General features: G+C 38.9%; 1 protein-coding gene across 1 annotated transcript in view; it reads left to right on the top strand.

Moving 5' to 3' along the window:
- KDM7A (lysine demethylase 7A) overlaps window positions 1-12,773 on the top strand; it is an 83,111-nt gene that overhangs the window by 29,018 nt on the left and 41,320 nt on the right. Inside the window, exon 2 of the mRNA XM_047694525.1 lies at window positions 9,412-9,497. Coding sequence (XP_047550481.1) covers window positions 9,412-9,497 — 86 coding nt within the window. The remainder of the gene's footprint in view (window positions 1-9,411; window positions 9,498-12,773) is intronic.

Genomic DNA, 12,773 nt, shown 5'->3' with positions numbered 1-12,773 from the left:
CTTTAAACGTTTCAATGTTTATAATTGTCAAAACCTGAAGACATCACTAACATTATAGTATAGGAGATTATATTGTTGTGGGAATGGCGGATGAAGAGTAGAAGCTGGAGAGAGGAACCAGGGACCTTTGAGAATTATTATTAGCTAAATTTTGCCCAGAGTGTCCTGAATTAATTTGATTGTTCCTATCCTCCCTTTTTTTCCCTCTAAGCCTTGTGGAAATCGCCCTTATTTATGTATCTTAGATATGAATAGCTGAGTTTATGTTCTGTGTTGGTTTAGATTTTCCAGGACACATCTAACATCGTTTTCTTACTTAATTTCGTGTAGCCGTCACTTTTTAGGAATGAGACATGTGGCCATAGTTAAGGTATGATGAGACAAATCTGAGTTTCTGGAAGTGTCAAGTTGGCTTCTGTGGCTTTGAGTTTCTGTTCTGGTTGAAGTGCAGCCCGTACTACTGACATCTAATGAACCTCACTTTATAGAGAGGGTTGGTTTGGAACTCTCTCACTGGATACAGGGTAGCCCTCACACATCTCACTTTCTCCTCATGAACTTTTCCATCTTAGCCTGCTGTTACTGTACTTAAACCTTATCAGTGTTAAAGAATACACTACCTCAGATATTTCAGATTCTGAACATCCCACTATTTGAGCATAATCTCTGCCCCTTACAGATCACTTGATCAAGGCCTCCACTGAGTCAGGGATAGGGACACACTGAGATCCCGCAGACCATTTCACCGTTTTCTCACTACCTTCTTCTGTCTTCATGCCCCTTCCATCCAGCAGCTCTGATCGCAGGGGCCATCATTATATTAACTTCTCTGTAAGTATCCTCAACTCTCTTTCTGGTCTTTGTCCACAAAACCCCAACTCTGGACAGACCCAGCCTCCTCCCTTGGGCCTGTGTTGAACATGGCTGAAAAAAATGTCACATTTTTATGTGCAGAAGTGGTTTCACTTGGAATTTATGGTCACAGACCTCAGGTGGACTCTGAGCCTGGCAATGTTACTGTGTTTCTTGTCTTTCTTCAGATCAATGATTTTATACTTTCTTTCCTAGCTCTTCACACCTCACACCTTTCTTTTCTCACACTTAACCACATTCAGCTCATGTTCTCGCACCAGGTTAGCTGAGAAAACAGAAACCAGAGGCAATAGTGTGATGTCCAGTTCATTAATTTTTTTCTTTGTTCCTGTGTGTTTCAGGTTGGATGCTAATTCAAGGCCACAGAGATGTACTCCTCCACTTTATTTTAAGAGTTTTACAGTTTTGGTTCTTACTTAGTTCTTAGGTATATGATCTATTTGAGTTACTTTTTGTATATGTGTATGGTGGGAGTTCCAGTGCTGTCTTTTGCATGTGTTTGTCTCGGGGCTATTTGTTGGAAAGACTGTTCTTTCCGCATTGGTGTGGAAAATCAGTTGATCCTAAATGTGAGGGCTTATTTCTGGGTTCTCAATTCAGTTGTGTTCTGTATATCTCTTCTTATGCTAGTACCGCACAATCTTGATTACTGTAGTTTTGTAAGTAAGTTTTGAAATTTGGAAGCTTGGATCCCCTATCTAATGATTATTAACCTTTTCTTTGGGTTGTAGAAACCCTCTTGGGTGTAAGAAACTGTGGGCCCAGGACATGGTACATAAATGTGTAGAGAATTTTGCCTAGGGTTTATTTTATTGGATTGGAAATTGATAGCCTTTCAGTTTAAAAAAAAAGAAAAAAGAAAAAAAGCTTTTTAGGGTACCTGGGTGGATCAGTCGGTTAAGTGCCTGCTTTGGGCTCAGGTCATGATCTTGGAATCTCGGGATGGTGCCTGGTTTAGATTCCCTGTGGTGGGGAGTCTGCCTCTTCCTCTTCTTCTGCCTCTTTCCCTCTCTCTCTCTCTCAGTCTGTCTCAGATAAATAAAATCTTTTAAAAATTTTGTTAAATAATCTTTAAAAAAAAAAAAGATTTTATTTATTTATTTGACAGAGATCACAAGTAGGCAGAGAGGCAGGCAGAGAGAGAGGGGGAAGCAGGCTCCCTGCTGAGCAGAGAGCCTGATGTGGGGCTCCGATCCAAGGGCCCTGGGATCATGACCTGTGCTAAAGGCAGAGGCTTTAACCCACTGAGCCACCCAGGTGCCCCTAAAAAATCTTTTTAAGTAGTATATTCACCTTTTGCTTTCTGTGGAAATAAATGAAATAAATTTAAATTAGACAAATAAAGCAAGTTTCAGTTCTACTCAAAAGTGAATTGTGTTTACTGGATTCAGTTACACAGATTGAATGTTTGAATGGCAATGTCATGTTATTTTTGACGGCTGGGTTTGACTTTTTAGTCTTGATTGCAGTGAGCTCTACTCAGATTCTTTTTTTTTTTTTTTTAAGATTTTATTTATTTATTTTATAGACAGAGATCACAAGTAGTCAGAGAGGCAGGCAGAGAGAGAGAGGAAGAAGCAGGCTCCCCGCCGAGCAGAAAGCCTGATGCGGGGCTCGATCCCAGGACTCCGGGATCGTGACCTGAGCCAAAGACAGAGGCTTTAACCCACTGAGCCACACAGGTGCCCCTTTACTCAGATTCTTTTTTTTTTTTTTAATTTTTTTTTTTTAATTTGACAGAGAGAGAGAGAGATCACAAGCAGGCAGAGAGGCAGGCAGAGAGAGAGGGGAGGAAGCAGGCTCCCCGCAGAGCAGAGAGCCCGACGCGGGGCTGGATCCCAGGACCCTGGGATCATGACCTGAGCCGAAGGCAGAGGCTTTAACCCACTGAGCCACCCAGGCGTCCCTCTACTCAGATTCTTAAAGACCATATGGTAGCAGATGTTTGGGATGGAATTTTTGGGATGAAAGTAGGTTTGTTTTGGGATATCCAGATACCTCTAAGATTTTTTTTTTTGATATTTTGTTATAGTTGTTCGATTGCTACGTTTTAATTAAAGTTTTGGTTGCTTAAAATGACACAAAAACAAGTCTAGATCTAAATCGTCAGTTTAATGAATAATTACAAAACATAACAACCACCCAGGACCCCAAGACACACCTTTCCAGAGTGCAGCTCCCTAGAGGAAACCGTGATCCTACTATTGTGATTTCTCTCTTTCTTGCTCTCCTTTTTAGTTTAATCTCGAAGCGTTCTAGTACAGCTTTGCCTGATTTTGAACTTCATGAGTAGAATACACTGCATGTATTCTCTCTCTCTCTCTCTTTTTAACACATGAATCACTCACTTATAGAATTTGTTCAGATATTGCATGGGGCTATAGTTCTTTCACTTTTGTATCTGTATATACTATAACTTTGAGAATATACTACAATTCATTCATTTTACTATTGACTATTACAAATAATGATTCTATAACCATTTCTGTTTCAGTAGGAATCCTGGTGCACATGTGTGTGAGATTCTCTAAGATATATTTACCTAGAGAGAAATTCCTTGATCAGAGAATACAGTTCTTTAATTTTGTTGCAGCTTTGTTTTCCGGAATGGCTGTACTAGATTTACTCCAGCCTGCAGTGTATGAAAAGTTTCCACTGCTCCACATTGTCTTCAACGTTTGGTGCCGTCAGACTTTCTAGTATTAGCCAGTCTGGTGGGTGTATTGTGGTATTATATTACAATTTTAATTTATATTTCCCTCAGTTGTTAATGAGGTTGCACATCTCACCATGTGTATGTTAGCCACTTGGATTTCCTTTTATGATGTGCCTCTTCAAATCTTCGGCCATTTTTTCTATTGTTTTTTTTTTTTTTTCTTATTATTTGTATGAATTTATTATATTCTAGACATAGTTCCTTTGGTGGTGATCTGTACTATAATATCTTCTTCCATTCTGCTTTATCCTTTTATTCTTTATTTTAATGAACAGAAGTTATTTTGGTATGATTGAAATTACTGGGGGTTCCCCCCCCCCCCCTTACGGACAGGGCATTTTATATTCTCTGAGTAAGATAGCCCTTCCCAGCACAAAAGTCATAAGGATATTTTTGTATTATCATTTTTTTTCTTTATTCTTTTTTTAAGTAGGCTCCACACCCAGCTCAGAGTCCAACTCTGGGTTCGAACTTATAACTGAGATCCAGACGTGAGCCGAGACAGAGTCAGATGTTCAACTGACTGAGCCAACCAGACACTGCTAGTTTCATACTCTCTTATCACAGCCTTTTTAGTTTTTCTTTCTTTTGTTGTTTAGATTTCTGATCTACTTTGCAGTGAATTTTAATGTTGGGAATTAGGCCTAATTTCATTTTTTTCTTCATACAAATGGATAAAAGTCTCAGACCCTTATATTGACAAATCTGTCCTTGCTGCCTGCTCTGCCGTGGCTTCTGTGTAACACCTAAGTGTCCATATGGGCGTGAGACTGTTTTTGAGCTCATGCCTCTTTTCCATAGTACCTTAATTCCTGTAACTTACTTTCTTTTCTTTTTTTTTTTATAGATCTTATTTATTTATTGACAGAGAGATCACAAGTAGGCAGAGAGGCAGGCAGAGAGGCAGAGGAGGAAGCAGGCTCCCTGCTGAGCAGAGAGCCGGATGTGGGGCTCGATCCCAGGATCCCAGGACCCTGAGATCATGACCTGAGCTGAAGGCAGAGGCTTTAACCCACTGAGCCACCCAGGTGCCCCAATTCCTATAACTTTCAGATAAATCCTGATACCTGCTAGAGTATCTGTAGGAATGCCTTACGTATTATTGGCTCTTTGTATTTCCATATCAGTTTTAGAATCAGCTTATCAGGTTCCATAGATTTTGATTGGGGTTAAATTGAATCTGTGAATCACTTTGCAGAGAATTAATGTTTTTACATTATTGAACTTCAAATCCATGATTATGATGTATATCTTCATTCATTTATATCTTCTTTAAAATCACTTAATAATGTTTTAAATTTTCTTTAAAGAGGTCTTGCCTAGTTTTTGTTCACTTCCAGTGTACTCAACATTTTTAAAAGATTTTATTTATTTATTTATTTATTGAGCGCTAGTCCAGGGAAGAGCAGGGTGGGGGTGGAGAGGGAGAGTCTCAAGCAGACTCCGCGCTGAGCAGAGATCCTGATGTGGGGCTTGTTCTCACAACCTTGAGACCATGACATGAGCCGAAATCAAGAGTTGGATGCTTTACTGACTGAGCTACGCAGGGACCCCTTGACCATTTTTATCCAGGTATACATAGTATACGTGGTGTTTTATTTTGTTGTTTAGCTTTATATTGTTTATATAGGGAAATGTGATTTTTATGTGCTGATACTATATGTAGCAACCTTTTTATTGATTATCATTTATCTTTAGATCCTTTTGAGTTTTCTGCAGATGTAGGCATAATAGTTGCAAATGACCGCTTTTTTTTTTCTTTTCTAGTTCCTGTACCTTTTAATTCTTTTTCTTATTTTACTATACCAGCTAATGTTCAATAGAACTGGTAACATCAGACATTCTTCTTTTGTTCTTAATCTCAGAGAGACCAATTTCATGTCATTTGCAGGATTTTTTGGAAGCACCCTTTATGGGTTATGGAAGTGCCCTAGTCTTTTTTTTTAATTTATTTTTTTATTTTTTGTTAACATCTAATTTATTATTTGCCTCAGGAGCACAAGTCTGTGAATCAGCAGGCTTCCTAGTCTTATTTTTCTAAGAGGTTTTGTTTGCCTTTTAATCATAAGTAAATGTTGAATTTTGTCAAGTACTTGTCCTGTATCTTTTTAAGTGGTCACAAGACTTTTTCTTTTAATCTGTCAATATAGCAAATTTCACTGATTAAAATTTTTAGAGTTAAAACCACCTTGGATTCCTGAGATAGACCAAACTTGGCATTTGCATTTTTGCTCATAAATGAGAGTGGCTTTTAATTTTCCTTTCTTATATAATTCTTTGTAAGTTTTAGTATCAGGCTGTGCTACCCTAAAATGAGTTAGGGAGTAAGTCTTTTTTTCCTGTTCTCTGGTGCGAGTTTTATATAGTATTGGAATTACTTCTTGGGTACATTTGGAACTGGGATTTTTGTGTGTGTTGGGAGGACAATTTTAAAAATTACACAGTAACAATCACAGGAGTATTCAGATACTCTAGTTCTTTGTGATTCAGGTTTGCCTATTTTATCTATATTTTCTAGTCACTTAGCATAGGATTGTTCGTAATACTCTTTTACCTTTAATGTCTATAGAATCTATAGTTCTGTACCTCTTTTCGTTCCCAGTATTGGTTATTCCTGTCTTATCTCTTCAGTTTGCCAGAGAGGTTTGCCAACTTTATGTTTTCAAACAATTTTTGGCTTTGGTGCTCTGTTGTGTGGTTCATTTTCTGTGTCATCAGTTCTGCTTTTTTATTCCTTCTGTGTTTTTAAGGTTTATTTTGCTATTCTTTTTCACTTCTTCAGGTAGCTGCTTATTAGCTTATTTCAGCTTTTTCCCCCAACACGTGTGTTTAAAGCTGTGCATTTCTGTTTGTAAGTTCTGCATCCACAAGTTTTGTTATGCAGCATTTTTTTTTGTTTGTTTTTAAGATTTTATTTATTTATTTGACAGAGACAGATCACAAGTAGGCAGAGAGGCAGGCAGAGAGAGAGGGGGAAGCAGGCTCCCTGCTGAGCAGAGAGCCCGATGCGGGACGCGATCCCAGGACCCTATCCCAGGACCCTGAGACCACGACCCGAGCTGAAGGCAGCGGCTTAACCCACTGAGCCACCCAGGTGCCCCTATGCAGCGTTTTTATTAGTGTTCATTCCTAGATAATTTTCCGTGTTTCATTAGACTCATGGGTTATTTAGCAGTTTCTTAATTTTAAATACACGAAGATTCCATTTAACTTTTTTGTCATTAATTTCTGTCTTAATTGAACTGTGGCTAGAGTGTTCCAGATTTCAGACCTTCAGTATTTGAGTGTGGCTCAGTGTGCTGTGGCTTGTTATGAATGGTTGATGTACGCTGGAAAGAATGTGTGTTCTGTAGACATCGGGTGTATTATTCCATAAATATCCATTAGGTCATGTTTTTTATTTTTATTTATTTTATTATTTATTTATTTAATATTTTATTTCTTTATTTCACAGACAGAGATCACAAGTAGGCAGAGAGGCAGGCAGAGAGAGAGGAGGAAGCAGGCTCCCCACTGAGCAGAGAGCCCCATGTGGGGCTCCATCCAAGGACCCTGGGATCATGACCTGAGCTGAAGGCAGAGGCTTAACCCACTGAGCCACCCAGGCATCCCATATTTTTTATTATTATTATTATTTTTTTTAAGGTTTATTTTTGTGGGAGAGAGAGCGCATGTGAGTTAGGGGAGGGCAGAGGGCGAACATCTTCAAGCAGGCTCTTCCCTGAGTGTGCTTGGAGCTCTGTGCTGAGGTCTGGAGCCCAACACGGGCCTAGTGCCATGACCCATGAGATCGTGACCTGAACTGAAACCAGGATTCAGACGCTCAACAAACAGCCACCCATGTGGTCCTAGGCCATGCTTTTTAATCCTGAAGTTCAAATCTTATATATTTCATAGATTTTTGTTTTACCTGCTTTATTCTGTCAGATACTGAGAGAGTTGTCAAAATGTCCCATTACGGTCCTTCCTGTTACATCCTCCTGGGAAATGAAATCTTTAAACTGTTTATGTCTATCTCATATTTTTTACTTTAGATTTTCTGTTGCTTAATCTTAACATACCTGTACTTTTTAAAAAAAATTACTATATAATTACTACTTTTCAATACTATTTTCTAAAAAATTACCCATCCTGTTATTTACAGTCTTTCTGGTTCCTTGTTTTATGTGTGTCTCCTATAACCAGTGAACTGTAGTGTTTAAGTCCAGCCGGGTAATCTTTGTCTTTTAACTAGAGCAGGTTAATCAGTTCGCATGTGATATAATTACGGTACTTACATATTTGAATTTATACTTCCATTTTATTTTAGTCTCTCCATTTTTTTTCTCTTTTTTTCTCCCCTCCTTTTTTTGAATTGATTTTTAAAATAAATTCTTTGGGGGCGCCTGGGTGGCTCAGTGGGTTAACCTCTGCCTTCAGCTTGGGTCATGATCCCAGGTTCCTGGGATCGAGCCCCGCATCGGGCTCTCTGCTCAGTGAGGAGCCTGCTTCCTCCTCTCTCTCTCTCTTCCTGCCTCTCCGCCTGCTTCTGATCTCTCTCTCTGTGTCAAATAAAAGAATCTAAAAAAAATAAAATAAAATAAATAAAAAATAAATAAATTCTTTGTCCCCACGCTGTTAGTAGTATGGAAATTACACTTTCTATTTCCCTTTTTTCAGTTGTCTCCTGAGAGAGTCTAGAAGGCATTCTCACTACTGAAGTCCAGTGTTAATCATTACCTTTCCGGTAGAAACCCGTAACTCCATTTGTTCTCTTCTAACTCAGGTGCTGCTGTTGTCATGTGTTTTAGTTCTTTGTATATTTTTAAATCTCACATGACATTGTTTTATATAGGGAATATCCTTGTTAACTTACCCATATATTTATTATTACCTTTTAAAGCTTTTTATTTTTTTCTTGCATCAGACCTCTCTGTGATCATCTTCCTTTGGCCAGCAATATGTCCTTTGCATTTCCTTTACTGTGGGTTAGCTGGAGGTGAACTCTCAGTTTTTGGTTGACTACGAATACTTCTCCCCTCTCCTTCTTGAAACATATTTTAACTGAATACTGAATGTTACGTTAATAGAATGCTAGGATGGGGGATGGGGTGGGAAGGAAGGGAGAGAAAAGAGAGAGATCATGAGAGCTCTCTGGTGTCTCCTCTTCTTCTTTTCTTTATTTTAGAATTTATTATCTGTTTGAGGGACAGCATGAGTGAGAGGGGCAGAGAGAATCTCAAGCAGACTCCATGCTGAGCATGGAGACTAATGCGGGGCTCCCCTGGAGGCTTGATGTGGGACTCTTCTCAGGGCTTGATCTCATGACCCCAAGATCACCACCCTGAGATCATGACCTGAGCCAAAACCAAGAGTTGGATGCTTACCTGACCGTACCAGCCAGGTAACCCTGGTGTCTCTTCTGAGAACACTAATCCTGTTATGACCTCATTCAGTCATAATTACTCCCATAGGGCCCTATCTCCAAATACACTGATGGGGTTACAGCTTCAACATGTGAATTTGGGGGAATTCAAACAATGAGTCCACACTAGGTGGCATTTACATAATGGTTGAGGGTCTTATGGCTTCTAATTACTTCTGATGTCTCTATTGTTGATAATAGTGAATCACTTTCCATGTATTTGGGCATATTCTTCCCCATAATTATTTAGCAAGTATATAGGGAGGAGAATAAAATTTATCTTTGCATATGTTTCTGTAATCTACAGAATTTGTTGGTGAGGTTGTTGTACACTTCCCAGCTAAATTCTAACCATCTGCTGTAGTTAAGTAAAGATTTTCAGCTTATTTACATATTGACTCTATTTTTCTTTATCTAGCTGTGTTGGTGTAGAAGAACATCATGCTGTTGACATTGACCTTTATCACTGTCCCAACTGTGCCGTTCTACATGGCTCCTCCTTGAGTAAGTACTAGAAACTTAAATAAAAACTGAAGTTTAGAATTTAATGTGTACATGACAATATTTTAATAATACTTTGACTAGTTATGTTACACCCACCAAGAACTATAGGGAATATTTTTCTGAAGATACTGAGAATACAATTTCTTTTTTTTTTTTTTAATAAATTTAAAAAATATTTTTATTTATTTATTTGACAGAGAGAGAGAGATCACAAGTAGGCAGAGAGGCAGGCAGAGAGAGAGGGGGAAGCAGGCTCCCAGCTGAGCAGAGAGCCCAATGTGGGGCTCGATCCCAGAACCCTGAGATCATGACCTGAGCCGAAGGCAGAGGCTTTAACCCACTGAGCCACCCAGGCACCCCATGAGAATACAATTTCTGTCTGAATTGCTGAATAACATTTGATAAATCAAGAAGATAAATTGAAAAAAATAGTGTCATTCTTTTTTTCCCTTTAAAGATTTATTTATTTTAGAGAGAGAGAAAAAATGAGTGTGTGTGAATGGGGGGTGGGACAGAAGGAGAGGGAGAGGGAGAGAATCTCAAGCAGACTCCCTGCTGAGCCTGGAGCCTGACATGGGGCTTGATCCCATGACCCCAAGATCACCCTGAACCAAAATCAGGAGTTAGACGTTTAACTGCTTAACGGGCAAAGCCACCCAGGTGCCCCCAAAACACTGTCATTCTTAATTGCAAGGTCAAAACCCCCAAACTTAAGGGCATGTATTCAATGCTTTCAATTTGAGAAGTGTGGAAAAGTAAAGTTTACTGATTCTGGAAACTGATTTCAAATGTTTTTATCTCTTTATAAATTGAAAAAAAAAAACTTTCAGTAGTAATTGGGACAGTGTACAGGATAAGGCTTTAATGCACACACATGCATTTTATTTTTGGGGAGATTTGGGTATCAAAATGCTGAAATGTTATTCTGTTTTCTGATATTGGTCTTCACTTTGAGTGTGGCCTAGAGTCCTGCCCAACTTGAGACAACACCCCTGACCCAGTCCCATTCTGAGGAAGGCAGAGGCCTGAGCAAGTGTCTGACTACACTTTCTTGCCTGAGTTAAATATCGTTTTATGTGTGATATTGGTACACCCTAGAGAGCACATGAACTTCTTGGCCTGTGCTCTTGATTTCAGCTCAGAGGTGATCTTGGGGTCGTGGGACCAAGTCCCATGTCAGGCTCCATGTGTGGGGGGTCTCCCTGAGATCTCTCCTTCTCCCTCTCCTCCTGTCCCTGCCCCCACTCACACACACTTGCTTTTTCTCGCACTCTCTCTCTAAAATAAATAAATCTTTAAAGGGAAAAAAATGATGACAGTATTTTTTTCCATTTTATCTGTTAGAATTAATAATTTACCTAATATCTTTGTAAGAGATTTAGAAATTCAGGCTGTAAGAATACATCAAAATATTACACTAAATTTCATAAAATATTAAAATACACGTTATCCATTTTATTACACAGTATAAAATTTGAGGTTAGCAAATTGGTAGAATTTTTTGTGTAATTGGCCAGTTTATTGTCATAAATGTTTTTAAAGCTTCTTATTTTGTGCAGGAGTGAAGTATGTGGTATATAACTTGGAATGATTATTGACCAAGCATAATTCTTGGAGGAAATAAATAGTACTGGGTTGTTACCTCAAGAAAGGAAACAGAACTAAAATTTATAACACTTTTAGTTTAGAATTTATATAATTTCCAAATGAAATAATTTGAATTTAATTTCAATGAAATATTAAGTGGGTTACAATGAGATGGAACAGTGTTGGGTTTAAAACATATGATACGTGATGCATTCTGTTTTCTGTTTTACCTATATGATTTAATTTTTTTAAAAAGCTTGTCATGCTCACTAAATTGATTTCATAATCCATAATGGATCATGACCTGCACTTTGCATAATGATGCTTCAGAGAGAAGCTGGACTGTTGGCGTGGCCCTTCGTATACTTCTCATGCTTGAATCACATAAGATCAGGAATCGGTTATCTTCTGGGCAAAAGTCCAGCACTAAATACCCACAGGGAAAATGTCCAAGATTCAGTAATTTGTTCTATCTTAATTTAAGGCTCACCTTCCCTCCCTCTCACCCTACACCCTTAACTTGGGTCATTCCTTTTGGCCCCTTTCCCTCTGCTGTTAAGCCTCTCTCGTTTGCCACCTAGGGCTTCCTGTTCTCTCAGAGTTCCCCAGGAATTCTTATTGTAGATACTGTTCTGACAGCGTAATAGTCACTTGGTATGGTGAATTTAGATTTGACCCTTTTAATGGGAGTTAAGAATTTGATTTAAGGTCAAGTATCAAAAAAGCCCATATCTCAGTGTTTCTCAGACACATGGAGTCTAAACTCAAAATTTTCTCTCCCTGTGATGACTACCAGAATATTCCTTCCTTTAAGAAATTCAGTCAGCTTCCTGTAGTGGCTGATTTTATGTGTTAAGCATGTTGGCCTAACAGGACAGTTGTGGCATCTCTGTCAACATTGTGCAGATCTGCTCATTTAAAAGGAAAGACAAGGGACGCCTGGGTGGCTCAGTTGGTTAAGCGGCTGCCTTCGGCTCAGGTCATGATCCCAGCGTCCTGGGATCGAGTCCCACATCAGGCTCCTTGCTCGGCAGGGAGCCTGCTTCTCCCTCTACCTCTACCTATCACTCTGTCTGCCTGTGGTCGGGTGCTCTCTAACAAATAAATAAATAAAATCTTTAAAAAAAAAAAAAGGAAAGACAAGTAACTGGCAGCTTATTGGATGCCGTAGGAACTCTGCTAAGAAGTACTTGACTTATGTTATTTCCTTCGATATTTGTGACCTGTTGAGGTGAGAAAAATGATTGAACCAGCTCTTTCATGTAGTTATTTGGCATGGTTGGAGTTTGAACTGATAGCTGTCCAATCCCAGATCTATTCTAATTCTAATCTGTTCTGCCAAAATGAAATTTAAAACACTATAATACTGTAGTTTACCAGGGCGCCTGGGTGGCTCAGTGGGTTAAAGCCTCTGCCTTCAGCTCAGGTCATGATCCCAGGTTCCTGGTATTGAGCCCCACATCGGGCTCTCTGCTCACCGGGGAGCCTGCTTCCCCCTTTCTCTCTCTGCCTGCCTCTCTGCCTACTTGTGATCTCTGTGTCGAATAAATAAATAAAATATTTTTAAAAATACTGTAGTTTACCTATCAAATGGATAACTTTGTCTTTTTTAAAATTTAAGTTCAAATTTAAATTAAATTTTATTTTTTAATGATGTATGTATGTATTTGAGAGAGAGAGCAAGCATGT

The sequence above is a fragment of the Lutra lutra genome, chromosome 11, assembly GCF_902655055.1.
Source record: "Lutra lutra chromosome 11, mLutLut1.2, whole genome shotgun sequence".
Lineage (NCBI taxonomy): Eukaryota > Metazoa > Chordata > Mammalia > Carnivora > Mustelidae > Lutra > Lutra lutra.
Note: the sequence above shows the minus strand (reverse complement) of the source record. Positions and strands in the feature narration are given on the sequence as shown.